General features: G+C 45.3%; 1 protein-coding gene across 1 annotated transcript; it reads right to left on the bottom strand.

Annotated features, from left to right (window-relative positions):
• Positions 1-699: 699 nt before the first annotated feature.
• Positions 700-5,640, bottom strand: LOC123432953. The gene is made up of 4 exons (XM_045115426.1): positions 5,468-5,640; positions 2,192-2,815; positions 1,515-1,690; positions 700-1,424 (listed from the first exon to the last, which is right to left on the bottom strand). Exons 1-4 carry the CDS (start codon positions 5,527-5,529, stop codon positions 826-828), a joined length of 1,461 nt encoding a protein of 486 aa, XP_044971361.1. The 5' UTR covers positions 5,530-5,640; the 3' UTR covers positions 700-825.
• Positions 5,641-27,625: the final 21,985 nt, after the last annotated feature.

Below are 27,625 nucleotides of genomic sequence, written 5' to 3'. Positions count from 1 at the left end.
TGTATTTGATCATGTCACTCCGTCGCTCTCGGATAGGATCAAAGATGAGATGAGGTGTTGGGCTAGAGCCGGGGACAAGGGGCTTAGGGTAGTCCTGCCCCCATCCTGGGATGTCCATTAAACTACTTGTGACCTGCTGTAATTGTCTCCTAGGAAGCTGACTTCCCTTCTTTTCAATACAAAGAAACGCAAATCTCTGTGTTTTCTCAAAAAAAAAAAAGAATGTGATCGATCTGCCACAGCATTTGTGGCCTTCTGCAACATTGTTATTGAATAGCCTCTTTCTTATATGTTAATTGGTGTTTCGCTCTGCCCAGTTTATGATTCCAAAAAGGTCGTTGCGCTCTAGTTTTTGTCAGCACAGGCATTGTCGAGCTTGACTAGCAACCTGCCATATCTAAAAGAGCCAGAACCATAAGGTAAGTTTTGTCAACAAGTCTTACATTTTTTAGACAAGAGGAACATTAGCGTCTAGCCAGGAAACATTGTGCATCTTAAAAGTTACTCTCTCCGTCCCATAATATAAGATGTTATTACAACCGATATACACATAGGGAGTATTAGTTATACACGGAATGCAGTTGTCAAAGTAATTTAAGATACCAGTTTTAGTTTTTATTTCAATTTTATTTAAGATATCAGTTTAAGTTGTCGTGTACAAATAAACAATATGCTCAGATTTTCTTCTAATGTTGGCACTTTGTTAGAACTAGCATCACATTTCCCCAATAGCATATATCGTCTTGTGCTCTGATTTACAATTACATCAATCACAAATAAGCTTGAATCCTTATCAGAAACATCACTGCGGAAATATGTTTATCTTCAGATTAGCTCCTGGTCCTTGAATCTGGCTACCTTGGCATTGTCCCTGTCATGCTTGAACACAAGGTACAAAGGGCTGTAGAATAGGACACAGATACCAAAAGGGAGGATCATCATGGTTAGTAGCCCTCTCGACAGCGCATACGCCCCTTGTGCTGATCCGTTGGCGATGTTTACAGTCTTGGCGTCATAGCCATATATCTTCTCAGTGACCAAGCCGACAGCAGGAGCAGCCAATGAGGCAAACGAGCCCTCAAAAGCCCGGTCAAAGGCGTAGATCATGGTGCGGTGCTTGGGAGGGACTACCTCCGCAAACATGGGGTTGTTTGCCGAAGTAGCACACCAGCTGATGGTGATGCCCATGAAGAAGAGTGTGACGGCATAGGCAAACCAGTAGTCAGTTGACTGAGGAATGACAGTGAGGAGGATCCACGAGAAAGGAATGCCCATGAAGGCGCTAAACTGAGCGCACATGATGCGTGCAGAATCTGGATAGTGCCGTGACAGGCGATCTGCTAGTACACCACCAAGCAAAGCTCCACCGGCGTTCCCAATAGCAAATAGGCTGTTCAATGCTGCAGAACTCCTATTGTCAAAACCTAAGAGGAGTTAAAACACGGAGCATCAGTATTCAGTTTTCTTTTGGAGAATTCAATGTAGGAGTTTATCAGCTTCTTTGCCTGCCCTACCAATGAGTTCAAACCACATGGTGAAGAAAACTATGGCGGTCCAGGGCAATGAGCCTATTATCCCCTGCAGCACAATGATCTGAAATGTCTTCACTTTCATGACACTTCTCATTGCTACCCAAGAATCCATCCAGATAGAGGTCGGAGGAAGAACATCTTTGTCGGACAGATGTAACCTGGGAAAAGAGGAGGATATCAATGTTTGTGTTCATTCATCTCTTTGCTAGCTTTGGCTCAATTGCTACACACTTCAGTTAGAGCAAGAAGAAACATATCCTGTCAACCAAAGCACCCCTAATGAAGTGACATTTCAAGTTAACAAGCTTCACTGACAAAGGAAATATTTTGGTTTTTCATCTGCAGTTGCAAACTGAAAGGGACAAAGTAATGAAACAAGATATGTGCATCTTTAGATTCAGCCCCATCACATATTAACCACTACAGAACAAAAACTTACAACTCAAATTCAATTCCTGCCAGTAAATCAGAAATCATGACAGCATCTTATCTGGAAGAACCATAGCATCTATATGATCACCAAATTACTGCACACAACCGCAAAAGTCTCTCAGAGTAAGGATGTTCTTTAGACTAGTTTTAGCAGGACTCGGATACTAGTTCGGATTAATGAAGCCTTACAACGTGACAAGATAAAAAAAAATCAATAAACGGAATACCTCTCGTAGTCGTCATCATCAAGAAGATGATTGCCAGGGATTCTTCTTGGATCAGTTGAATACAAGTACACAAGAATTCCAATTATGAAGCTGACAAGCGCAACCATAATAAATGCAAGACGCCACCCAGGCAATCCCCAGAAGTCCTTCCCAGCCATGAGTGTTGCCACAATACTGCCACCTATACCTCCTACTGCACCGATGAGGCTTAACAAACCAAACCCAGCACCACGTGTACCATCTTTGTAGCTATCCGCTATAAATGACTGAAGTGCTGGTATTACAATGGCAAGTCCAAGGCCGTTTATTGCTCTCCAAAACACAACCTGCCGAAAATGCTGACTAACACCAACAGCCCCTGTTGATAAGGCCCAGAAAACAGTTCCTATTGCAAGCACTGCTGGGCGATCATAGTGAAGAGCAAGGATGCCTGCCAAGGGCGATGCTATCGACTTGAGAAAGTTCATTACAAAATTAAGGTATCCCAGGTCAGTGGGACCAGCGTTGAAGGCTGCACCGACTTCCTTGTAAACTGCCGGAAGAAGATTCTCATCAGCACGCTCCATAATAGAAGCCAGATTGATGAGGATGAGAGATACAGAGAAACCAAATATCTTCTTCGCTCTGCCAATAAGGAAAATGTGTAAATTGTTTATGCTGTAGAATGCAACTATGCAAGGTAAGTTCCCCACCACGGTCCAGTAAATTGTGTGAAATATTCCTGCATTAACTAAAAACAACTCATGCCGGTCCATGATGAAAGTATACACTATTACACTCAGTTGCTGAAGATGATTGTAATTAAAAATCCTTTTTGGTAATCTTACTTTCATTTCAACCGCTATACTGTTAACCTTTCCGATTGTGTAGTGCCTGGCTACAGCTCCAAATTTTGGGATCATGGAATGCGAGGAATAAAAGAAGTCTTTTGAGCTAACTGCGCAACTCAAATTCCCTTCAGTGTTTAATATTTGTGCGCCTCAAATTTCTCACAGACTTCATTTAGATCAACTGTACTGCATACCAAACCTCGTGCCATTTCGCATTTGAACTAGAGATAGAGGACGAGTAGGCAACAAGCTTCTATTTCTTCAAAGAAAAGCAAAACATAGGCATAACATGACAATTTGAGATCTCCAACACATATGGAACAGTTTGTCATGAAAATTGGTGGTTTGATCTTCCTCTAGATGAGTTTAAAGATAAACTAGTAGAGAAAACTAGTCCAAATCATTAGTATGTTACTCAACGTTCATTGTTCAACTCACTTTACATGATATAACTCAAAATATTTAACAAATGATCAAGCAATCAGTTCTAACTCTTTCACCAAGATAGCTGAAGTAGTTGTAACTAATGATGATTAACTGGGTCATGCTAGGTGAGTCTTCAGTCTGTTAATTGGGTAATATTAGCGGTGAGTTGACTAATTAGCACAGTAATAAATTCACAACCGATTATAACTATCAACAAAGTCATATTTGTGTGTCATTTATTATTACTACTGTGGCAAATGAAGAACAAGCCTCTAGTCGGCGCCTTGCCAAACCAAATCGTGATTTTCTAGAAAATGACTGATGTCCTGGCTCATAAACATGTTCATTCAACAGTTTAATTACTCATTCAATGATAATGGGGTCAATGGGAAAGAGTCTCCCATGTGAGCTAAAAAGCTAACCCCCTTGACACAAACCAATTATGCAACCTGAAATGAACATGATGGTTACAGGCGTACATACAAGAAAACATCGAACTAAGATCACAACTTTCTTGAGGAATGCAACAACTTTGTATGGCTAGAGCCATGAGATTCTTGCTATTGGCAAATCATGGTTTAGGGGGGGGGGGGGGGGGGGGGGGGATGGAGCAATGGAAATCAGAAGACTACTGTTCCCATCTTCTCCATTGATGAGAAGAATGTGGGTATCCACTCAACACCCATTATACCAACATGGTGACGTCTTCCCTTCGGGTGACTGCTCCTTTGGCCCGCTAGTTCAGTGTGAGCAAGCCGGTAGTGTGGTGGATGGCGAGTATGGCGTCAGGCATTGCGGATGCATTCTCTCCAATTGGAAACCATTGGGGCTTGATCAGGCAGCATCGACATACGTGCATCGTTACCTTGTTGAAGGTGTGGGTTCAAAGAGCTGCTTTGGGGTGATAGTCGTTGGTCTAACATCTAGTTGGATGAGCCAACATCGGCGTGCGAACGGCCCTTCCTTCTTGAAGGCGTTGTCTTGGAGCATTGCGCAATTTGTCTGCTAATATACCGCTTTAGCTTTGGTGGTACGTTTTGGGGCTGCTGCAGGAGGCATGTCCTAGTGGATGGTCTCGAGTTCTTCCATTTTTACCATTTTAAGTCGATTTGTTTGGCATTATCAATAATTAATAATATATGGTCGGTGCATCAATCAATGCAGACGTCGATGGTTTATCCTACTTTTCGGAGGAAAAAACCCGTAATGGCCTGCTGATGCGCTGGGCATATCATTTATCATTAACTCAAGGTCAAGCTAAAGTGCCAAACACATCATTAACAACTTGTTTCTATCCGAAACTGCACCAGTGGTAGAAGCGAAAAGAAAGTGCGCTGCGCGAAATGTCAATGCCAAGTGCACTAGTGCTCCATGTTGATACCACCAGGTTCCACCACGCTAAGGGTGAGGACCCGACCTCGGAGATCCCCTTGTGCTGTGCTTAAGGAAAAAAAAAGGTGAAGGGGCGTGGAGGCTGACTTGTGCAAATCTGTTATTGTCCGATTGTCTCCAAATTGCAGTGATGATTTTGCAGCTACTTTTTGGCCAAAGGTCGACATTGCAATACCCACATTACCAATCCATGAATCTAAAATGGAAGCAACACGTCCACCTTTCAGTTGGCTTGGCATTCTTATTTTTATTCTTATTCTTTATTTATTCAGTACTCCCTCCGTTCCAAAATAAATGTCTCAACTTTATACTAGCTCTTGGAACAAAATTATACTAAGCTTAAGACACTTATTTTGAGACGGATTGTTGCCTTACTGAATAAATAAATAAAGTACCAAAAAGAACTCCAAGATTCCTCGTTCTAAGTACTAGCTCGTATTTTCAACGTGGCAAATGAAAAAAAACCTTTCTAAACCTGGTCTAGGCATCACAAGGAATTCCATGGCCGCGGCTCTAGTGAGAACTTGCAGCGATTTCACATACAATTTTTCCTGCAGCGGTTCCTTCACAAGAACCGACGAAGAAAAGCCCGGAGGAAGAAGAAGAGCTGAGGAAATGGATAGGTTACCTCGTGCTGGTGGACGGGGTGAGCGGGGAGCTGGGGGACGAGCGAGCTCTGTGCCTCATCATGGCCGTCGATTCGGCCGCCGCCGCCGGATCTCTGCCGCGGCGAGCAGCGCGGTCGCGGCGCCCTTCTCTTGCGGCGTTCCTTCTTTGGATGAGTGACGCAATGCCGCACGGAGACGGGACGGGAGGGAGAGACCACAAGCGGCAAGGTGGCGAACAGATTTTTTCGTCCTTTCTTCCACTACTTTGTTTTTACTGTTTTATATACTGTATGTTACTAGTACTTGAATGCCCTGCTTAATACACTATCAAAATAAATGTTGCTGATTTGATATAAATTTAGTAATTCCTTTGTATTAATTTTTTCCAGTTACAATCATTTAGATACAGAAAAAGTATAAATCAATGAAATTTATTTCGAAACGATGGGAGTATTACGGAACAACAAATTTATGTAGAGACATTGATAAAATGATATCATTGTAATCCTCAAAAATACTAATTAAAAAATCATTGTAATTCATGAGCATGTGCTTACAAATATATCGAAACAAATATCATATAAATACACTTACAACCATGGGCAATCATCTCATCTCATGTCAATGTGAGTCAAGTTTTTTTTCTTGCCCCACACACAAACATAATGCACACATGAATTAACGTAAAAATTGCACGCGCATCCAAAAATGATCATTATATAGTATCTATAAATTATGATTCCTCTTCAACTTCAAATATGCTTCAACATCATGTGAAAGCAAAAGCAAAGCTAATTATCAATTATTAAGCTATACACTGCACACGGCCTACTTGACTATTGTATAATTGATTTCATTAAACAAATAGCAAATACAAGCGTATTAGAAAACAATAATAACAATTCACTTCTCTTTTCGGAGCACATTAAGCCACTTCTTTCCCTTTTCTACAACTTGGAGGATATGGTGATGTCGTTGTCACGTTCATATTTTTTGGCCGTGAACCTGTCCCTCCGAGTGTCGCCCCATTGATTCCTCACCCTGCCTTCCTTTATGTCCTCATGTTGACCTCACTATCGTCCCCGTTACCTCATGTCGCCGCCTCCTCTCCCCGCCTTCCTTTATGTCCTCATGTTGATCTCTCTCTCTCTCCATCCCTCCCCCTCCCCCTCTCCCCCTCCCCCTCCCCCTCTCCCTCTCCCTCCCTCCCTCTCCCCCTCTCCCTCCCTCCCTCTCTCCCTCTCCCTCCCCTCCTCCCCCTCCCCCTCCCTCCCTCTATCTCCCCCCTCCCTCTCTCCCTCCCCCTCCCTCCCTCTCTCTCTCTCTCTCTCTCTCTCTCTCTCTCTCTCTCTCTCTCTCTCTCTCTCTCTCTGCGACAACATCTCCATCCACCATTGCTCCTACCACCATCTAGCCAACAGTTCTTCCTCCCATGACAGGTGTGCATGAGGCGAACACCAGGTGGATATGTCATAAACAATAGTGGCAGGCATGCACGGACGAGGAGGAGGCAAGCGCAATGGAGCAAATGCTCGCTTGCATCATTGGCTCAAGTGTGAACACGTGTTATCAAGATTTTGATAGTATTAGAAAAACTTTTGAGTACAAATATGATTCTACAAATATGTCCAGGCGGATTGATATAATTGACTATAGGGGTGGGCTTGAATAGTCAACTAATAATTTTTAACTTTGTTCTCAATTTTAGGCTTGACAAAAGATAGGTTGTCTAGATTTGCAACTAGATGGACAACCTATATGACAAACACACCAAGTAACACAAGCTAGCAAAAGTAAAACATAAGCCGGAAGCTACCAACAAGTAAAGGTACGAGATAACCGCAAGTGAAGACAATGAAGACGAGGATGCGTTTTCGAAGTTTCCTCCTTTAGGGAGGTACGTCTCCGCTCGAGGGGTGTGGACGCAAAATGCTCCCCAAGCATCCCAAAGACTCACCATATTTTCCTCATGCCCTCACACAATGCAAGGTGTCATGAATCCATTAGCAGGGCCCTTGAAGGAGACAACTGCAACATTTACAAACAAGGTTGGGGCTCTCAACACAACTTAATTGGAGGCTCCCACTATCCCACACCACCACAGACTTCACCATGATGAATGTGGCTCTGAGGTGATCTCTTCCATCTAGGGTGCCCAAACACCCAAGAGTAACAAGATCCACAAGAAATGTACGGGAAAAATCAAATATCTTTTGATGGAAGTGTAAATCTAGGTCTCATCCCTCATCAGCGGCAAATCAACAAGTTCGATTGGCTATAGAAGAAGATCGGGAAAGAAAGAGCTTCGAGCATAAATAAGGAGGGAGGGAGGGAGAGAGAGGGGGAGAGAGGGAGAGAGAGAGAGACAGAGCGAGGGAGGGAGGAGAGGGAGAGGGAGAGAGGGAGAGGGAGGAAGGGAGGGAGAGGGAGAGCGGGAGGGAGGGAGGGGAGAGGGAGAGGGAGAGCACATGAGAGAGAGAGATGTTGGGAATGTTGCATGGGAAACAAAAAAATTCCTACGCACACAAAGACCTATCATGGTGATGTTCATCTACGAGAGGGAGATCGGATCCACATACCCTTCTAGATCGCTAAGCGGGAAGCGTTAAGAAACGCGGTTGATGTAGTGGTACACCTTCGTGATTCAAAGCACCGTCGTCCCATGATCCGTCCCGATCTAGCACCGAACGGACGGCACCTCCGCGTTCAGCACACGTACAACTCGATGACGATCTCCGCCTTCTTGATCCAACAAGAGAGACGAGGAAGTAGATGAGTTCTCTGGCAGCGTGACAACGCGCCGGTGATGGTGATGATCTATTCCTGCAGGGCTCCGCCCGAGCTCTGCAGAAATCCGATCTAGAGGAAGAACTACGTGGTATAGGTTTGAGTTGCACATCATAGATCGCACCATATCTAACAAAGTACGATTACGACATTCGGACACACCATTACTATCGTGGTTTTATGACGGCAGATGTCCTCGTGAAAGGACTTAAAGATGGAGCCATCACACCTTGGTGGCGACTCGAAGGGGGTGAGCGAAAGCGAGACTCAGATTTACCCAGGTTCGGCCCCTCGTGAGGAGGTAAAAGCCTACGTCCTGCTTTGTGTGGATTGATGATGGTTTTGATTACAAGGAGGATGTAACTCGCCTGACCTAGCTCTCGATTCTCTCTAACTCCCCTGACCTTTCCCCGGGACTCGCCTTTATATACAGGTCGAGGCCCTAGGGTTTACAAGAGTCCTGGCCATGCTACTCTTCGTAGCTTTCCCTATCTCTAAGTCGTCGTGCCCTCCAAGATTTGGGAATTCCCCTGGTAATCCATCATCTACATAACCTCTCGAACCGCCATCCAGCTTCTGGGCCACGGGATACACTTCTAATGGTGAGTCGCCCCTTTGATGACCCGACCCACTAAGGCGGGTTATCTGCAGGTAATATCCCCAACATTAGGCTCCAGATTATCTTGAATTCATTCATGTCAATAAACCTTCACCCATTTGGGGCGACTCATACCATCCTTGTCTTTCAACGAACGCTAAGTCGCCATTCGTTGTGATTTTATCTGACTCGCCGTGTAATCTTTGATGACATCACCTTATCCCTTAATCCCGGGGTTTTTAATGCCACAATCACTCAACGGATCTTTCGCTCCGTATTCACTTATCCCAAAAACCTAGGCGTCGCAGATTCTGACTTGTCGCCTCGATCTCCGCCCTGACCGCCTCGATTCCCGTTTTGGCCACCTCGATTCCCGTTCTGGCCCTTTAAATAACCGCGGGAGAAATGAGGGGAGCTCCGTCACCTACCCCCACCTCGGCCTTCGTCTTCCTCGCGCGCTTCTCCTTCCTGCGCCAGCACCTCGGCATCGTCACCGGCCCCTGAAGCTCCTTCGTCAACCGTGGTCTTCCGGGCGCCTTCAAGTCAACAAGAGGCGCGAAGTTCTCCGCATCCGTCCTCAGCGCTTGTCTCCTTTCCTCAGGTAAACGCATTCCCCCATTAGGGTTAAAACGAGAACTTCATGGCCATTGTCCCCGCGAGCTAGCTTCGTGACGCAACAAACGTCCCTTCCTGCTTCAGATCCTCTTTATATCTTTACAGTAGATTTCGGTAGTAGCAAAGCATGGTCACTTTATTGCGTCCTTTCGCTACCTTAAGCTCTTGCGCTGTAGATCCAGGCGATAGCACTGTCGCTGCCTTATATTCATAGCCTTCATCATTTTACCGAGCATTATTCCTTTATTTTGGTCCACTCGTAGATCTATAATTCACTGCTTGTTTTTAGAAACATGTTTGCCTGTCTTCCGAGAATATCCCAAAGGAAAAAGGACCCTTGAGTGTCGCCGTTCAACTTCTTCCTCCATAGCAACTTAAACTTATCATCATAGTTACGTCCCCTCCTTTTCGGTTAAAGGGCGAGTTGCAATTCCTTAAAGATGTGTCCATGAATCGCCCAACTAGCGAGTTAGGATATTTGTTACCTATTGGCGAGTCACCAAATCCTTCTCAAACACACTGTAGACCCGAACTGGCGAGTTAGAACATTTCATAGTCTTCACTGAACCACCTTGTTCTCCTTTCTTTTGTAGTCATGGTTGTTATTTCGAAGTGCAATTGGTTACCAACCAAAATCGATGATGCTACTCTCGAGAAGTTTGTCAAGTCGGGTCATCTCGACAGTAAGGAAGCCATTGGTTGGAGAACCGCCCGGGCGAGTTAATTCCGAATCCCGCCGTTGGAGAAGTAGTCATTTTCACCGACTACCTCGAACGAGGTTTTAAGCCGCCTGGGTCAAAGTTTTTCCAAGACGTCTTGCATTTCCTTAACATCCATCCTCAAGACCTGGGACCCAACTCCATCAACAATCTTTGCCAGTTCCAAGTTTTTTTGTGAAGTATACCTGCAAAGAGAGCCCACAGTTCCTTTATTTTGGAACTTCTTCCATCTGAATCGCCAGACTGAGTTTACCAACGGTCCCAATCATGAACTTGGAGGAGTCAACATTCAAAGACGCCGCGAGCGTGGATTTCCATCAGTCCTTCTGCCCAGCCATCCCAAAGGCTGGGCCGAGTCATGGTTTTATTGCCGAGACACCTCCCCACCTGGCGAGAACCCACTTCCGGGCTTTAGAGAGGATCGCCTGCCCATGGACTTCAAACTGCCCGAGAAGCTCACAGAAGAGGAAGAATCCGAATTTATCCCCATCTTCTCCGAGTTACGGTCTTTGACCAATAACGGGCTCATCGGGATTGATCTGTTCCGCTGCTGGGTGGAGTGGAATATTCTTCCCTTGAGTCGCCAAGACGGGTTAATGCATGAATATGACGGTACGGTAAACCATCCGCAATATTTCCACCACAAAAGAATCATAGAGAGTGACATTGTTGGAATAATTAAGAAGCTAACCGGCGAGTCTTTGGAAGAATGCGCCAAAATTGGGCTCAAGGCCTTCTGCCGCTCCAACCCGGCTCCGCCAGTAAGAGTCTAAGCCGCCTTTCTTTTCCTTATAAATATACTTACCAATGTTCTGGGTTTGAAATTTACTTATGTTCATTAGAAAAACGATCCCTTTTGGCGAAGGGGTCCAAAAGCGACAGCCCAAAAGAACACCAAACCACCGCCAAAGAAGAAGAAGAAAGCAAGCAAAGGTAAAGCCACCGCTAAGGATTCATCTGTTGTCGGCGAGTCACAAGCTGTCGAAGAGCAGTCAGAGGTAAAACTTCCCCCTTACTTATCACTTGTATATTCCGACTCATGCTTATAACATGCGTCCTTATGTGTAGGACGAGGACAACAAGAGCCAAGATGATGCGGTTGAGGTAATTTCTATTTCTTCCGACTCACCTTCCCCTTCTCCTAGACCAGCGAGACGGATCTGTGGGAAAGTCCCCATGTCTCACACATATGCTTATATGGACCCTGATTTCCTTTTGAATAAAGAAAGATATACTCCCAAGCGCAAAACCCGTAGTCACTCTGGCGACTTAATTTCCGGGCTTCCTGAGAAGACAATCGGTCGGAAGCGCACCAGCAAGGTACACTTTTGTTTTACCATACTCTTCCTCGTGGAAAATACGATTCTCAACTTCCTTAGCCTTCAAGCTTTTATTCTATCAGACTTCTCCCCCTTCATCTGGCGACTCAGCAATGTCAGCTCTCCCGCCAATGATTCGTGTGCAAGGGTGAGTCCCTTTGTTAACTCATTTTATTTTAAATAACGATATGTGCCTTAATCTTGGTGCCTTTATCTCAGAGCACAAGCGAATAAAAGGAAAACTGGAGACTTATCTTCTGCTCCTAAGACAACTGAAGCCTTAGGCACAAGCGCCTCTGTCCCAGAGATTGATGAAGATCAAGCGACAGCTCATGACATTCCTGTGGATGATATCCCCGATGTTCAGGATGACTCGCCCGTAATTTTTAAGGAAACTGCTGACAAGGTTAACCCGCCAAGCCCTCTCAAGGCGAGTGAAGATCCAGATGCCGTCATAATCACCGGTACTGGCTACTCCACACCTTCAGCTGCGGTGCTATCCAAGCACACTTCAAAGGAATCTCATCCTTCCACCGATCAAGACATTAGTAAGTTCAAGCTCCCCTAGTATGAGAAGCTGGAATTTGACCAACTCTGCTCTGGCTTCGCAAGTCGCCTAGAGACGAGTTATGAGATGAACAAAAGCTTGATTCTCCTTATGAAGGTTAAGCATGAGGTACGTATATTTATGTATTCTCTTCCAGCCATTAGCCTTCCAAGGGCCGGGTCATCTTTTGAAAGATGAGCCGGGTCTTGTGTATAGTTAACATCTTCAACCTGTAGCCCCCAAGGGCCGGGTCATCTTTTGAAAGATGAGACGGGTCTTGAATATAGTTAAAGTCTTCAACCTGTAGCCCCCAAGGGCCGGGTCATCTTTTGAAAGATGAGTCGGGTCTTGAATATAGTTAAAATCTGCAACCTGTAGCCCCCAAGGGCCGGGTCATCTTTTGAAAGATGAGTCGGGTCTTGAATATAGTTAAAATCTTCAACCTGTAGCCCCCAAGGGCTGGGTCATCTTTTGAAAGATGAGCCGGGTCTTGAATATAGTTAAAATCTTCAACCTGTAGCCCCAAGGGCCGGGTCATCTTTTGAAAGATGAGCCGGGTCTTGAATTTTGTATGACTTTGAATAAAATCATACATTAGCCCCCAAGTGTCAGGAATATTGCTTGCAATAATTTTGAAACTTGTCTTCCCCAAATTTTGTTTTGTAGGAGTCTGTGATCCAGACTGAGTCAGCTTTAGCCGACTTAAGGAAGATTCTAGATGCACGATCTGAGTCGGAGAGGAAATATCACTTGATTCTGGCTGAACTAGAAAAAATGGAAGTTGATCATCAAAAACTGGAGAAGAAAGTCAAAGCTGACCAAGCCGCCATTCTTAAGCGTGTTGAGCAAGCCGAAGAAAAACTGGAAGCCGCCCAGCAAGAGCTTTCCGGCTTGAAAAAGCACATCTCCAACATGACTGTAGCCATGTTTGGTAAGCATTAACCCTTGCTTATTGAAGAAATAAATCTAATCTCCCAAAAACTATCAAATACTGATGTGTCCTTTGTAGGTTCATGAGCCGCCAATCTCCCAGATGACTGCATGCTGAAGCTAAAGGCTGTATATACCTTCACCGAGCAACTATATACCGGGGGTGTGCTGACGATTAAGGCGGTGATGGGCAGCAAGGAGCCAGTTAAAACCATCAAGAACATGCTCAACTATCTGTCCACGTTGCCTCCCCAAATAGAGGAACTGAAAAGATCAGCCGCCCGAAAGGGAGTCCTGAACACCCTAAGCCGGTGTTTAGCCTATGCCCCAAAGCTCAAACCAGAAGAAATAGTCGTTGGCTACCTTGAACTGAAGGACGACGGGTCGGAGTTCACCGAGGAGGACTACCATCGGGTGATCAAGGAATCCCGCTTCCCACTCGACTCAGCTGGCCGCCGGCTTGGATTTTAATAAATACCAAGCCGCATATGATGAGAAGAACAAGAAGGTGACTTCCCCCTCGTACAAAATTGCTAGCTTGGTTCCTCGTCGGCCCAAGAATCCTTTTGACCTTGACATGGATCTATCCCTCTTCCTTGATGATGAAGACGAGTCCGTCGCCCTATCCAAGTGTAACTGGAAACTGGGCGACTTACAAATTGAAGTTGGAGAGAGCTCAAGACAAGGTGACTCGGAGGCAGCTTGAGTCTTCCCAAGGTGTAAGTGTGACCTTAAAAAGACAACCTGATCCTTTCTTCACTGGGGGATGACGCCCGTCTTGGCCATGGGAGCCATGTAATAGCTCGTTAGATGTTGTGGAGAAACAATTTGGCCACTAGTGCCTTTTGATTTGACGTTTCCTGAACCATTTATTCCTTGAGTCTATGCGTGAATCACCTTTAACTTTGATAATCAAGGAAGTGTCACAATTTTGCATAAAAGCCTTCATCCTGTGTGTCAGGAAAAACATAAGCCGACTCAGTGAGTTTATGGCAAAGAATAGACCAGCCCCCTGGGTTATGGCAAAAAATAAACCAGCCCCCTGGGCTATGGCAAATAATAGTTAAATACTGGCCCAATGAGTCATGGCGAGTTATAAACAGAGGCCAACTCAAAAATAGTATGGGACCTTGTGGTCGTGCCGTCAAGAAAATAAAATTTCGTCGGCTCAATGAGCTGCGACAGGACAAGACGAGTTTGCAAAACTCTAGTGTTATCCTTAAAAGGTCTTTGCAAAAAGCCTTATTGTTTAGACCGACTGATCAGGCGCGAGTCAAGTTTCAGTGAAGCAGGTTCGATGAACCAATGGTTTCTCTATTCTCCATGTGTGACTTCGGCCGATACCTTTTATGTTTTAACCAAGGCGAGTTCAGGGTCCAAATGACGGATTGACACGCCCAGAGTACATAGGTCCATGTGGTGAATTGTTCAACACATAGTCCAATATAACTGTAACGACTAAGATGCGGTCCTTTCCGATTTAGGGAACAAGGCCCCAAATATGGAAAGAAGTGCTTCTAAGCGTTTCGCAAGCACGGTAACATAGCACATACATAATAATAGAATGACAATTAGGGATTCAACTGCCATCTCATAAATAATATCAGAGTTACATCACACATTATTCAAACAAGGTAGTTCCGATACGGACTACATAACATGAGAAAAGGCTATGCTACCCTGCATGCTTGCCCACGATCATGACCACGCCTCAGTCTTCTGGATAGTTCACGTACAGGCGGTCGTTCTCCTCATCGTACTGCCACGCCAGCTGCGTGCCGTCGGGATCACCTGTGTCGGGCGTACCTGTACCTGTTGGTGTGTTGAAGTAATCTGTGAGCCATGGGGACTCAGCAATCTATGACCTCGGTGCCAGAACTAGTCAAGTTATTAGGTAAGGAAGGTTCAGTGTTTAGGTTGCATCATCCTAAGCATTTATGGTGGCTAACCTACGTAGAACAAGTATTGAAGGTGGTCTATACTAGCGATCGATGACTAGCTGATCAAGAAGTGATCCTGAACACCTACGTACGTCAATCATAACCCCACCGTGTTCCCGATCGAAGAGAGGTCTCCGACGGGGACGGTCACGGTTACGCACACAGTGGGCAATTTTTTTAGATTAGGTTCAAGTTATCTATAACCGGATGTTAACAAATATTCCAAGTTGCCACATAACCGCGGGCACGACTTTCCAAAGATTAAACCCTGCAGGGGTGCTCCAACTACTCCATCACAAACGGTCATGGGCCGCAAAGTAATCCTCTATCACGAAACTTGTGATCTCGTCGGATTCCTTAGAGGAAAACCTCAACTCTGGGGAGAACCAAAGCTTCACCGGGATTCCTATACGCAAGATATATCGCTAAGGTTGTTGGGGAACGTCGCATGGGAAACAAAAAATTTCCTACGCGCACGAAGACCTATCATGGTGATGTCCATCTACGAGAGGGGATGTGTGATCTACGTACCCTTGTAGACCGTACAGCAGAAGCGTTAGTGAACACGGTTGATGTAGTGGAACGTCCTCACGTCCCTCGATCCGCCCCGCGAACTATCCCGCGATCAGTCCCACCTCCTCCTTTTTTTTCTCTTTCATTTTTCTTCCAATGCGCATAGGGCTCTTTTGGGCTGTCCCACCAGCCCACTAAGGGCTGGTGCACCACCCTCAATGCCTATGGGCTTCCCCGGGGTGGGTTGCCCCCCCGGTGAACTCCCGGAACCCATTCGTTATTCCCGGTACATTCCCGGTAATTCCAAAAACCTTCCGGTAATCAAATGAGGTCATCCTATATATCAATCTTCGTTTCCGGACCATTTCGGAAACCCTCGTGACGTCCGTGATCTCATCCGGGACTCTGAACAACATTCGGTAACCAACCATATAACTGAAATACGCATAAAACAACGTCGAACCTTAAGTGTGCACACCCTGCGGGTTCGAGAACTATGTAGACATGACCCGAGAGACTCCTCGGTCAATATCCAATAGCGGGACCTGGATGCCCATATTGGATCCTACATATTCTACGAAGATCTTATCGTTTGAACCTTAGTGCCAAGGATTCATATAATCCCGTATGTCATTCCCTTTGTCCTTCGGTATGTTACTTGCCCGAGATTCGATCGTCAGTATCCGCATACCTATTTCAATCTCGTTTACCGGCAAGTCTCTTTACTCGTTCCGTAATACAAGATCCCGCAACTTACACTAAGTCACATTGCTTGCAAGGCTTGTGTGTGATGTTGTATTACCGAGTGGGCCCCGAGATACCTCTCCGTCACACGGAGTGACAAATCCCAGTCTCGATCCATACTAACTCAACGAACACCTTTGGAGATACCTGTAAAGCATCTTTATAGTCACCCAGTTACGTTGCGACGTTTGATACACACAAAGTATTCCTCCGGTGTTAGTGAGTTATATGATCTCATGGTCATAGGAACAAGTACTTGACACGCAGAAAACAGTAGCAATAAAATGACACGATCAACATGCTACGTCTATTAGTTTGGGTCTAGTCGATCACGTGATTCTCCTAATGACGTGATCCAGTTATCAAGCAACAACACCTTGTTCATAATCAGAAGACACTGACTATCGTTGATCAACTGGCTAGCCAACTAGAGGCTTGCTAGGGACAGTGTTTTGTCTATGTATCCACACATGTATATAAGTCTTCATTCAATACAATTATAGCATGGATAATAAACGATTATCTTGATATAGGAATTATAATAATAACTATATTTATTATTGCCTCTAGGGCATAATTCCAACAAAGGTAAGACAAGACTAGCAGAACCTCCCGACGTGTCGACGACCCTGATAAGAGCCGCGTATCTTAGTCTTAGGACACGCCTGATAAGCGAAGCATACAGTGTCCAGAGAAATCTCCCGAGTTACCCCAGGATGGCCCCGCACGGTGCTCTAGTTTGGACCAACACTCATAAGGAGCACTGGCCCGGGTTGTTGATTAATTCCTCGGGGTGTCCATTCCCTATGCAAATTATTATTAAGTGATTAGCAAATTAACACCAATGTTGGGTCCTGCCGGACAAGTCTTAACACTACACGATTTATCAAGGGGGTCCCCATAACAACCCCGAACGTGTTAGGAGCGATCAGTTATGGAATCAAACACCGGTAGCCGGAAACTATGGCGACAATAATGGAACAAAACACCCGACAAAAGGCTAGGCCTTCCGTTACTTACCAAGTATATAGGTGCATTAATTAAATAACAGATTTAACATAATGATATCAAACTCATGTTATCAAATGAGACAATTGCACCTGCAACTAGCAACACTAACATTAGTAGCTGAGCAAAGCCTACTTAGCCATTCAATATTTGCTAGGAGGGGAAAAGTGTTTGGGTTTCATGGCAATATCATGAGGCAATTAATGCAGTGGTAGGCAGCGAGCATAAGATGAAGGAAACGTGAATCTAGCATAACAAGTCTAGAGATGGAATCAAGGTCATATCATCTTGCCTGTGATGTCCTCAGCTTGGAACTGCTCTTGTTCGTCCTGCATGTACTCTCCCGGATCCACGCACTCGTTCTCCGATCCTGGTGCTACCCAACATAAAAATAGCATCCAATGAACAACAACACAACAAGGTGCAACAAGCACATGATGCATGAGATGAAAATGAACATGCATCTCTATCGTACCTATTAGCACAAGCATGAGAAGGAAATACAAGCTACTGGACAGAACTGCAATCTAAGCTATCTTGACATGCATGATAATAACAGGAAAAGATGCATCACGCGAAAACGATGCAAAACATATAAAGAACGTTACGAACGGAGCTACGGATCAACCGGAAACAACGAAACAAGAAATGGAGTCCTACATATCAAATCCATCACAACACACTCCAATGGCATACTTCTCGTATTCCCAGGTTGCCATATCACAAAACAAACAAGTATGGATGGGTGGAGCAAAGAATATCACCACACCATCAACTATGCACTCACAAGCATCAAAACATCAAAACTATACAATCTGCCATAAACAACATCGTAGCAGTTTGTGAGCTACATGCAAAGCACGTACAACCACTCAAATATGCCAAATAGGATATGTGGCAGAAGCTATTCAAAAGCTCTACAAGCATGAGCAAAAAGATAATACAAAGGAGTTTCACACAGAAAGTTCTACAACTGCTAACTTGGACAAAAATATCAGTTTTCAGGGCAGATTTTCACTAGCTGTTTATGCTCTCAAGCATTTTGACAGCACCCAAAACAATATCTACAGGAAGCCAAATGGAATGAAAATTGACAGAGAGCTAGACAAACACAAAATCTACAACTTTCCAGTTGATAGCCAGGGCTGATTCCCAATACATGGACTTCTACAAGTACAACAACACGAGAAGAGAATATAAGCAGATTCTCAGACTTAGTGAAAATCATAGATTTTCACTAAACTGGAATTTTCAGCCACATGCCTACTCTGACTAGGCACAACTTGCACACATGAACTACTAAGCATGAAACAAAACCAACAGGCTATAGAGGGGGTCACCCTCTAATGCCACAACAAGGAATCAACCTCTTGAGCTCATCACATCACATGGAACCAAGCTCTAAACATTGAACAAAACAGAAATATGACATTCCCAGAAAGTGTTCCAAAGGCAAAACTGATTCCACCATGGGATTCCTGGGATGATTCTACCCCAAAAACATATATATATATATTACATAGGCACTTGCATAGAAAAATGGGCACAAACTTGAATGGAAAATCTACAAGGAATCACAAGAGGTGAATAGTGCATCATCACATGTGCTTCTCACTAGAACACCACCTACACATGCACTTGCATATTCTCACATATACATGGTGCACATGAGGGGTAGACCTCATGATCATGTGCCTTAGCACAACACCACACACACACATACATCAAGCACAATTACTCACATACATACACTACATAACATGCATTCCTACACATGCTAGTTGGAACACACACACTACCTACACTCACATGCACATGTAACATACACCTACAACTCCTTGGGTGCTTGCACCACACAAGCACACATGCATAACAGGTGCACTACATAGAGACACATGCATAAGCACAACAAGAAACACATAGGATGTGGGGGGAACCCCCCCCCCCCCCACACACACACACACTCACACCTCTTGCAAACACTAGTGCTCAAACCCATCATATCACATAGAGGTAACACACCACATCACCATGGTGACAAAATCTACAACTTTCCAGTTGATAGCCAGGGCTGATTCCGAACACATGGACTTCTACAAGCACAACAACACGAGAAGAGAATATAAGCAGATTCTCAGACTTAGTGAAAATCATAGATTTTCACTAAACTGGAATTTTCAGCCACATGCCTACTCTGACTAGGCACAACTTGCACACATGAACTACTAAGCATGAAACAAAACCAACAGGCTATAGAGGGGGTCACCCTCTAATGCCACAACAAGGAATCAACCTCTTGAGCTCATCACATCACATGGAACCAAGCTCTAAACATTGAACAAAATAGAAATATGACATTCCCAGAAAGTGTTCCAAAGGCAAAACTGATTCCACCATGGGATTCCTGGGATGATTCTACCCCAAAACATATATATATATATATATATATATATATATATATATATATATATATATATATATATATATTACATAGGCACTTGCATAGAAAAAATGGGCACAAACTTGAATGGAAAATCTACAAGGAATCACAAGAGGTGAATAGTGCATCATCACATGTGCTTCTCACTAGAACACCACCTACACATGCACTTGCATATTCTCACATATACATGGTGCACATGAGGGGTAGACCTCATGATCATGTGCCTTAGCACAACACCACACACACACATACATCAAGCACAATTACTCACATACATACACTACATAACATGCATTCCTACACATGCTAGTTGGAACACACACACTACCTACACTCACATGCACATGTAACATACACCTACAACTCCTTGGGTGCTTGCACCACACAAGAACACATGCATAGCAGGTGCACTACATAGAGACACATGCATAAGCACAACAAGAAACACATAGGATGTGGGGGGAACCCCCCCACACACACTCACACCTCTTGCAAACACTAGTGCTCAAACCCATCATATAACATAGAGGTAACACACCACATCACCATGGTGAAATGCATATACAAATACAACCTAGTGCATACACACACATACTAGCACACACACACACATAGGCTAGCTCACAACTCATATATGCACTCAAAGCCTACACCACACATATCTACCATGGTAGAAAAATCTACTAGAGACAACATGCTGTTTGTGAGCTAAAATAAATACGACACATGGTGATCTAGCACAATGTAGCACTACACAACAACAAAAATGAAATCAGCAAGAAATAGCAAAGAAAAAAATAAAAAGGAATGGGGGGATTCGAACCGAGGGCCTCCTGGTTCCCCAACAGCAACAACACCACTATGCTACTGCACATATGCTCGACAGAACAAGGGAGGCTTTCAAGGTAAAGTGCTACTGAAGCTGCTGTGCTACTATGTCGAAACAATTCACAAAAAGGGGTGGTGCAACACCGGGACTCGAACCCACGACCTCCTGATCAACCACCACACTGCAAACCACTAGGCTACAAACAGGAACTTGACAGTACCGAGGGATCTAACAAGATAACCTTCACCAGAGCATAGATCGCCCTGCTCTGCTCTGCACAGAGGGACGACGGCGGCAGCGATCGCCGGAGCGCGTGTACTACTACTACTGCTGCGCGAGAGAGGGGGTACTCCTACGCTACCACTACTGCTCTGCTACCTGCACAAGCCCGAGCACACCCACACCAAGAACACACACACATGCATACAAGCTCTGCCGTTCTCCTCTTCGAACAGAGGCATGACAACGTTCATCAGCCGAATCTAACGAGGGGGAAGGGAGAAGAGCTAGGCTAACCTAGGGGAAGGAGAATAGGACGCCGATCGGGGAAGAAGCCTGACGAATACGACGCGACGCCAATCTGAAGAAGCCTGGACGCGGAACCGAAGTAGAGGAAGGAGTCCGCCGAGAACACGCCGGAGAGGAGGAACTGCCCGTCGGTGTGGTCGCTCCCCGGCCTCATCGACGACGGGAATGGAACGCGGGGGCTACCCCCGAGCTCCGGGACATGCTGGCCGGCGCCGGAGGCGATGGATACACGGACGACGACGACGGCGCGCTACTGTCCTCTCTCTGCTACCTAATCTATAGAGAGATTACCTGGGGAGGAAGAAGGAGATGGAGGGAGGTGTGGCGGCGCTAGGAGGGGGAAATGCGGAACCCTAGGCACAGGGGCACGGACGCCAAGGCTATATGAGCCGCGGATGGGATGATGCCGTCAATCCCCTCGCTCTCTCTCACTGATGCTCTGACGGAAAGCAAGCGCACAAGGTCGACGCCGTCAGGAGAAGAAGAAGGAGCGCGCTTGGGCTGCCACTAGAAAGCAGAGAGAAAGATGGGCCCCGGGAGGGAGAAGGAGGCCCAGGTTGGCGACAGACAAGAGAAAATAAACCCACTGGGGTTTCTTATTTAAACCAACACCAGACAAAGAAATAAATGCACAGGCTAAATCGAGATGCTAAAATTAAGCAAAAAATACCCCTGGTCATAAGGACTTATGACCTATTTGAATAAAATATAAAAAGAATATTTGGAGCAACTAAATATTTACAAAACAGAATATAATCCTCTGTTTTGTGAATATTTGCACCTCTCAAACAAAGTTTCAAAACAACAACTACATATCTTCACATCCACCACAAAACATACTAAATCATGGGCATTTTTGAAATAGGGATGGGGCAAGTAAATATTGGCTTGAGATAAACGAGAGGAAGAAGGTTTTTTTGAAACCTATTGCAAACTAACATAGATGCTTCTACTCACAAGCAACACCCACTTCAATACATATCATCATCACATCACATACATGTCATCACACCATCACATTCATATGATGACAAGGCAACAAACACAAAGACAAGGAAAGAATAGATGCATGCATGCAAAGGAAAAACAAAACAAGGTGACACATGAAATAACACATGCATTGAGCTCTCATATCAATGACAAGATGGACCCACATACAAAAGGTTCCAAATATGGCAAGTTACACACTTGGGGCATTACAATAACCATTTTAAATGCGGTAATTTTTCGCTAGCCAAGATGGTATTCAGGCTAAACTCAGTGAGTGGAGGCCCCCAAGTGACCTATGATTTAGGAAAATCCGGGCATAGGATCGCAGAAGCGAGTACACTCTTACTGCGAAACAACTTGGGGACTTGTAGCCCCCAAGTAAGCCGGCTTAATTCTCAAAATCATATGAGGCGCCTATGTTTGAACCGTGCATGTGGCGACTGGTCCTCTTTGGCTTTACCAAGGCCCAGTTTTGAAATAAGTGCAGCATGGCGACTTATGCTCTTTGGCCTTGATAGCGTCCATGTTTGGACGACTTATAGAACAATAAAGACTCATGCTTTCAAAAGCTGAAATGGCAAAGGACCTCGAAGTTTGTGGGTGCCATCTTTATTGCTTTCATAAATAATGAATTACAATTTGCTGAAAATTGGAAAAAAGGAGCCCATGGCTCTAAGTGTAGTAAGGCGGCAGGTGGGCTATGTTCCACGGGCGAGTTGTCTCAACCTCTGTAGTTGGCCGATCTGGGTGAAGATCCACCAAGTAGTATGAGCCATTTCGAAGATTCTTGCTGATGACAAACGGTCCTTCCCATGGAGGTGATAGTTTGTGCATACCAGTGTGATCTTGAATCAAACGGAGCACCAAGTCGCCCTCTTGGAAAGTCCGGCTCTTGACCCGGCGACTGTGGTAGCGTCGTCAGTCTTGTTGGTAGATCGCCGATCGTGACGCGGCCAAGTCATGTTCCTCTTCCAAAGCGTCCAACGAGTCTTGCCGTGCCAGCTCGTTATCTTGTTCCACATAGGCGGCGACTCGGGGTGAATCGTGTCTGATGTCACTTGGTAACACCGCCTCTGCCCCGTAGACCAGAAAGAAAGGAGTAAAGCCCGTGGAGCGATTTGGAGTTGTCCTGATGCTCCACAATACTGAAGGCAACTCCTCCACCCAACACCCTGGAGTACGTTCCAAAGGTACCATGAGCCGAGGCTTAATCCCCCGCAATATTTCTTGATTCGCCCTTTCCGCTTGCCCATTGGACTGGGGATGTGCAACCGCGGAAACATCAAGGCGGATGTGCTCTCGTGAACAAAACTCTTGCATTGCACCTTTGGAGAGATTAGTACCATTGTCAGTAATGATACTATGAGGATATCCAAATCTAAAAATCAGTTTCTTCAAGAATTTGACGGTCGTGTCTGCATCACAGCGATACGTCTCCGTCGTATCTACTTTTCCGAACTCTTTTGCCCTTGTTTTGTACTCTAATTTTCATGTTTTGAATGTAACTAACATGGACTAACGTTGTTTTCAACAGAATTGCCATGGTGTTGTTTTTGCGCAGAAATAAAAGTTCTCGGAATGACCTGAAAATTTACGGAGAATTTTTGTGGAATTTATGAAAAATACTGGCACGGGAATCAGCAGAGGAAGTGGAGCCGTGAGCCCACAAGCCCACCAGGCGCGTGCCCCCTGGCCGCGCCTGGCAGGCTTGTGGAGCCCATGATGCTCCACCGCCTATAGCATGTGTAGCGTGGAAGATGGTGAGAACTCTTAGTCATTGCGTTGACAATGAAAGCATGCCACCCAAAATTATTATCTCTATTTTCAAAGCTTGAGCTCTGGCACCTCTGCAAATCAATGCTTCCCTCTGCGAAGGGCCTGTCTATTTATGTTCCTGTTGAGTCATCCTCTTCTTATAAAAGCACCAATTAGAGAGCACCTTTGTCATTTTTATGCTTTGCTTTTAACTGTGATTGAGTATGAGTGTGACCGGATCTTCTTTGCCATGAATTACAATGTTTAGTCAGCCCTTGGTCTTTGAAGGTGCTCTGCATTTATATTTTGCAGTCTCAGAAAGAGCTAGCGAGATACCATCTGCTCGTACTGCTTCATGATTGTTTTGATTGAAGTTTTGACATTTGAGACTTATTATTATTTGCTCGCTAGTTGATTATGCCATTGATATGAGTTTACCGTGAGACCTAGATGTCATTTGCTTATGTGGTTAGCTTGTGATCTTGCTGAAATTCTGGTTATGAGTTAGACATAGTTGCAACAACAAGATCAAATAGAGTTCGTCAAAGTTTTTCTTTTGTCTCTTTCAGTTTGTCAACTGAATTGCTTGAGGACAAGCAAGGCTTTAAGCTTGGGTGAGTTGATACGTCTCTGTCGTATCTACTTTTTCGAACTCTTTCACCCTTGTTTTGGACTCTAATTTGCATGATTTGAATGAAACTAACCCGGACTAACGTTGTTTTCAGCAGAATTACCATGGTGTTGTTTTTGCGCAGAAATAAAAGTTCTCGGAATGACCTGAAAATTTACGGAGAATTTTTGTGGAATTTATGAAAAATATTGGCGCAAGAATCAGCGGAGGAAGTGGAGCCGTGAGCCCACAAGCCCACCAGGCGTAGACCCCCCCTGGCCGCGCCTGGCAGGCTTGTGGAGCCCACGATGCTCCACCGTCTCCAAATCCAGCTCTATTTAGTCCGTCTCGCCCGAAAAAAAAATCAAGGAGAAGAGTTCATCGCGTTTTACGATATGAAGGCGCCGCCACCTCCCGTTCTTCGTTTGGAGGGCAGATCTGGAGTCCGTTCTGGGCTCTGGAGAGGGGAAATCGTCGCCATCGTCATCATCAACCTTCCTTCATCGCCAATTCCATGATGCTCTTCACCGTTCGTGAGTAATCTCATCGTAGGCTTGCTGGACGGTGATGGGTTGGATGAGATCTATCATGTAATCGAGTTAGTTTTGACGGGGATTGATCCCTAGTATCCACTATGTTCTGAGATTGATGTTGCTACTACTTTGCCATGCTTAATGCTTGTCACTAGGCCCCGAGTGCCATAATTTCAGATCTGAACCTATTATGTTGTCGCCAATATATGTGTGTTTTAGATACTATCTTGCAAGTTGTAGTCACCTACTATGTGTTATGACCCGGCAACCCCGGAGTGACAGTAGCCGCAACCACTCTCGGAGATGACCATAGTATGAGGATTTCATGTATTCACCAAGTGTTAATGCGTTGGTCCGTTTCTTTATTAAAAGGAGAACCTTAATATCCCTTAGTTTCCATTAGGACCCCGCTGCCACGGGAGGGATGAACAATAGATGTCATGCAAGTTCTTTTCCCTAAGCACGTATGACTACATACGGAATACATGCCTACATTAGATTGACGAACTGGAGCTAGTTACTTATCTCTCCGTGTTATAGTTGTTACATGATGAATCACATCCGGCATAATCATCCATCACCGATCCAATTCCTACGAGTCTTTTCCTACTGGTCCTTGCTATGTTACTTTGCCGCTACTGCTGTCACTGCTGCTGCTGTTACTCTGTTGCTACTGCTGTTACTTTGCTCCTACTGGTTACGATTGCTATTGCTGCTATCACCCTACTTTGCTACTGATACTTTGCCGCAGATACTAAATCTTTCAGGTGTGGTTGAATTGACAACTCAACTGCTAATACTTGAGAATATTCTTTCGCTTCCCCTTGAGTCGAATCAATAAATTTGGGTTGAATACTCTACCCTCGAAAACTGTTGCGATCCCCTATACTTGTGGGTTATCACACAACTACTAACGGGCTCTGCCTCAACCCAGTTGGTAAACTTGTCAACCGCTGCCAATAGGTGAGTCTTTTTAGTGGATGACATCTTGAAAGGGCCAACCATATCAAGCCCCCAGATTGCAAACGGCCAAGTGATCGGTATCATCCGCAATTCCTGAGCTGGCACGTGCATCTGACGTCGAAATTTTTGGCAGCCATCACATCGGTGAACGATCTCCTGTGCATCTATGTGAGCCGTGAGCCAATAGAACCCATGTACGAAGGCTTTAGAAACCAAAGATCATGACCCAGCATGATGACCACAGTCGCCAGCGTGAATCTCATTGAGGATCATACATCCTTCTTCAGGAGAGACGCATCTTTGAAATACCCCCGAGGTGCTTTGTTTGTGCAACTCACCATTGTGTATGACCATGGATTTACACCGACGGACGATTTGACGAGCCAATAATTCATCGGCAGGTAACTCGCCTCTGGTGAGATACGCCATATAAGGAGCCGCCCAGTCCGGAGTAGCATGAAGAGCCGCCACGAGTTGAGACTCGGGGTCTGGCACCGCTAAGTCTTCTTCTGAAGGCAGTCTCACCGAGGGGTTATATAATATATCCAAAAAGACATTTGGGGGAACCGGCTTACGTTGTGAACCGAGACGGGAAAGAGCGTCCGCTGCTTCATTAAGTCGTCGGTCGATGTGATCCACTTGATAACCATGTAAGTTACCTGCCACATCTGACACAGCTCGTCTGTAAGCCGCCATCAAGGGGTCTCGTGAATCCCAGGTGCCAGAAACCTGCTGTGCCACCAAATCCGAGTTGCCCAGACATCTGACTCGCGTGAGGTTCATCTCTTTGGCGAGTCGCAAACCATGGAGCAAAGCTTTATATTCTGCTGCATTATTGGTACATGGGAACATGATACGAAGGACATAGCAAAACTTGTCACCTTGAGGTGAAGTTATCACCACGCCAGCCCCCGAGCCTTCCAATTGCCTGGATCCATCGAAATAGATGGTCCAATAAGTATGATCGGGCATATCCTCTGGGATTTGCAACTCGGTCCAATCATTGATGAAGTCCATGAGTGTTTGAGATTTGTTGGCCGTCTGAGGCGTATACTGCAAATGATGTGGCCCTAACTCGATGGCCCACTTAGCAATCCGTCTGATTGCCTCTCGTTTCTGTATGATGTCACCGAGGGGGCAGAACTGACGATCGTAATTGGATGTTCCTGGAAGTAGTGCTTTAGCTTCCGACTCGCCATAAACACCCCAAAAACCAGCTTCTGCCAATGCGGGTAATGTTGCTTGGAGAGGGTTAGGACCTCGCTGATAAAATACACCGGTCGCTGGACCAGATACTCCTTTCCTTCTTCCTTCCGTTCGACAACCACCGCCATGCTAACTGCCTTGGAATTGGCCGCAATGTACAGGAGCATGGGTTCCTTATCCGTTGGAGCCGCCAATACTCGCGGGTTAACTAATTGTCGCTTCAAGGCTTCAAAGGCTTCGTTGGCCTCATCCGTCCATACGAACCGATCAGTTTTCTTGAGCAACTGATAGAGAGGGATGGCCTTCTCCCCGAGGCGACTTATAAAGCGGCTCAAAGCTGCGATTCGACCCGCCATGCACTGGACTTGGTTAATGTTAGACGGTTTCTTCAGCGAAGTAATATCTTCAATCTTGTCTGGGTTAGCTTCAATGCCACGCTCCGATACCAAAAAGCCTAATAACTTCCCTGCAGGAACACCAAACACACACTTGGTGGGATTAAGCCTCATCTGGTAGACGCGTAGGTTGTCAAAAGTTTCCTCGAGATCCCCCAAGAGCGACTCCTTCTGTCGAGATCTGACCACGATGTCGTCCACATAAG

The sequence above is a fragment of the Hordeum vulgare genome, chromosome 1H (genome assembly GCF_904849725.1).
Source record: "Hordeum vulgare subsp. vulgare chromosome 1H, MorexV3_pseudomolecules_assembly, whole genome shotgun sequence".
Taxonomy (NCBI): domain Eukaryota; kingdom Viridiplantae; phylum Streptophyta; class Magnoliopsida; order Poales; family Poaceae; genus Hordeum; species Hordeum vulgare.
Note: the sequence above shows the minus strand (reverse complement) of the source record. Positions and strands in the feature narration are given on the sequence as shown.

Excerpts from the sequence above, each read along its gene's own strand:
- LOC123432953 (XM_045115426.1), bottom strand. The coding sequence starts at position 5,529 with ATGATGAGGCACAGAGCTCGCTCGTCCCCCAGCTCCCCGCTCACCCCG. Across the intron at positions 1,691-2,191 it reads GATGATGACGACTACGAGAG|GTTACATCTGTCCGACAAAG; the intron begins GTATTCCGTTTA and ends CTCTTTTCCCAG. Across the intron at positions 1,425-1,514 it reads CATGTGGTTTGAACTCATTG|GTTTTGACAATAGGAGTTCT; the intron begins GTAGGGCAGGCA and ends AACTCCTCTTAG.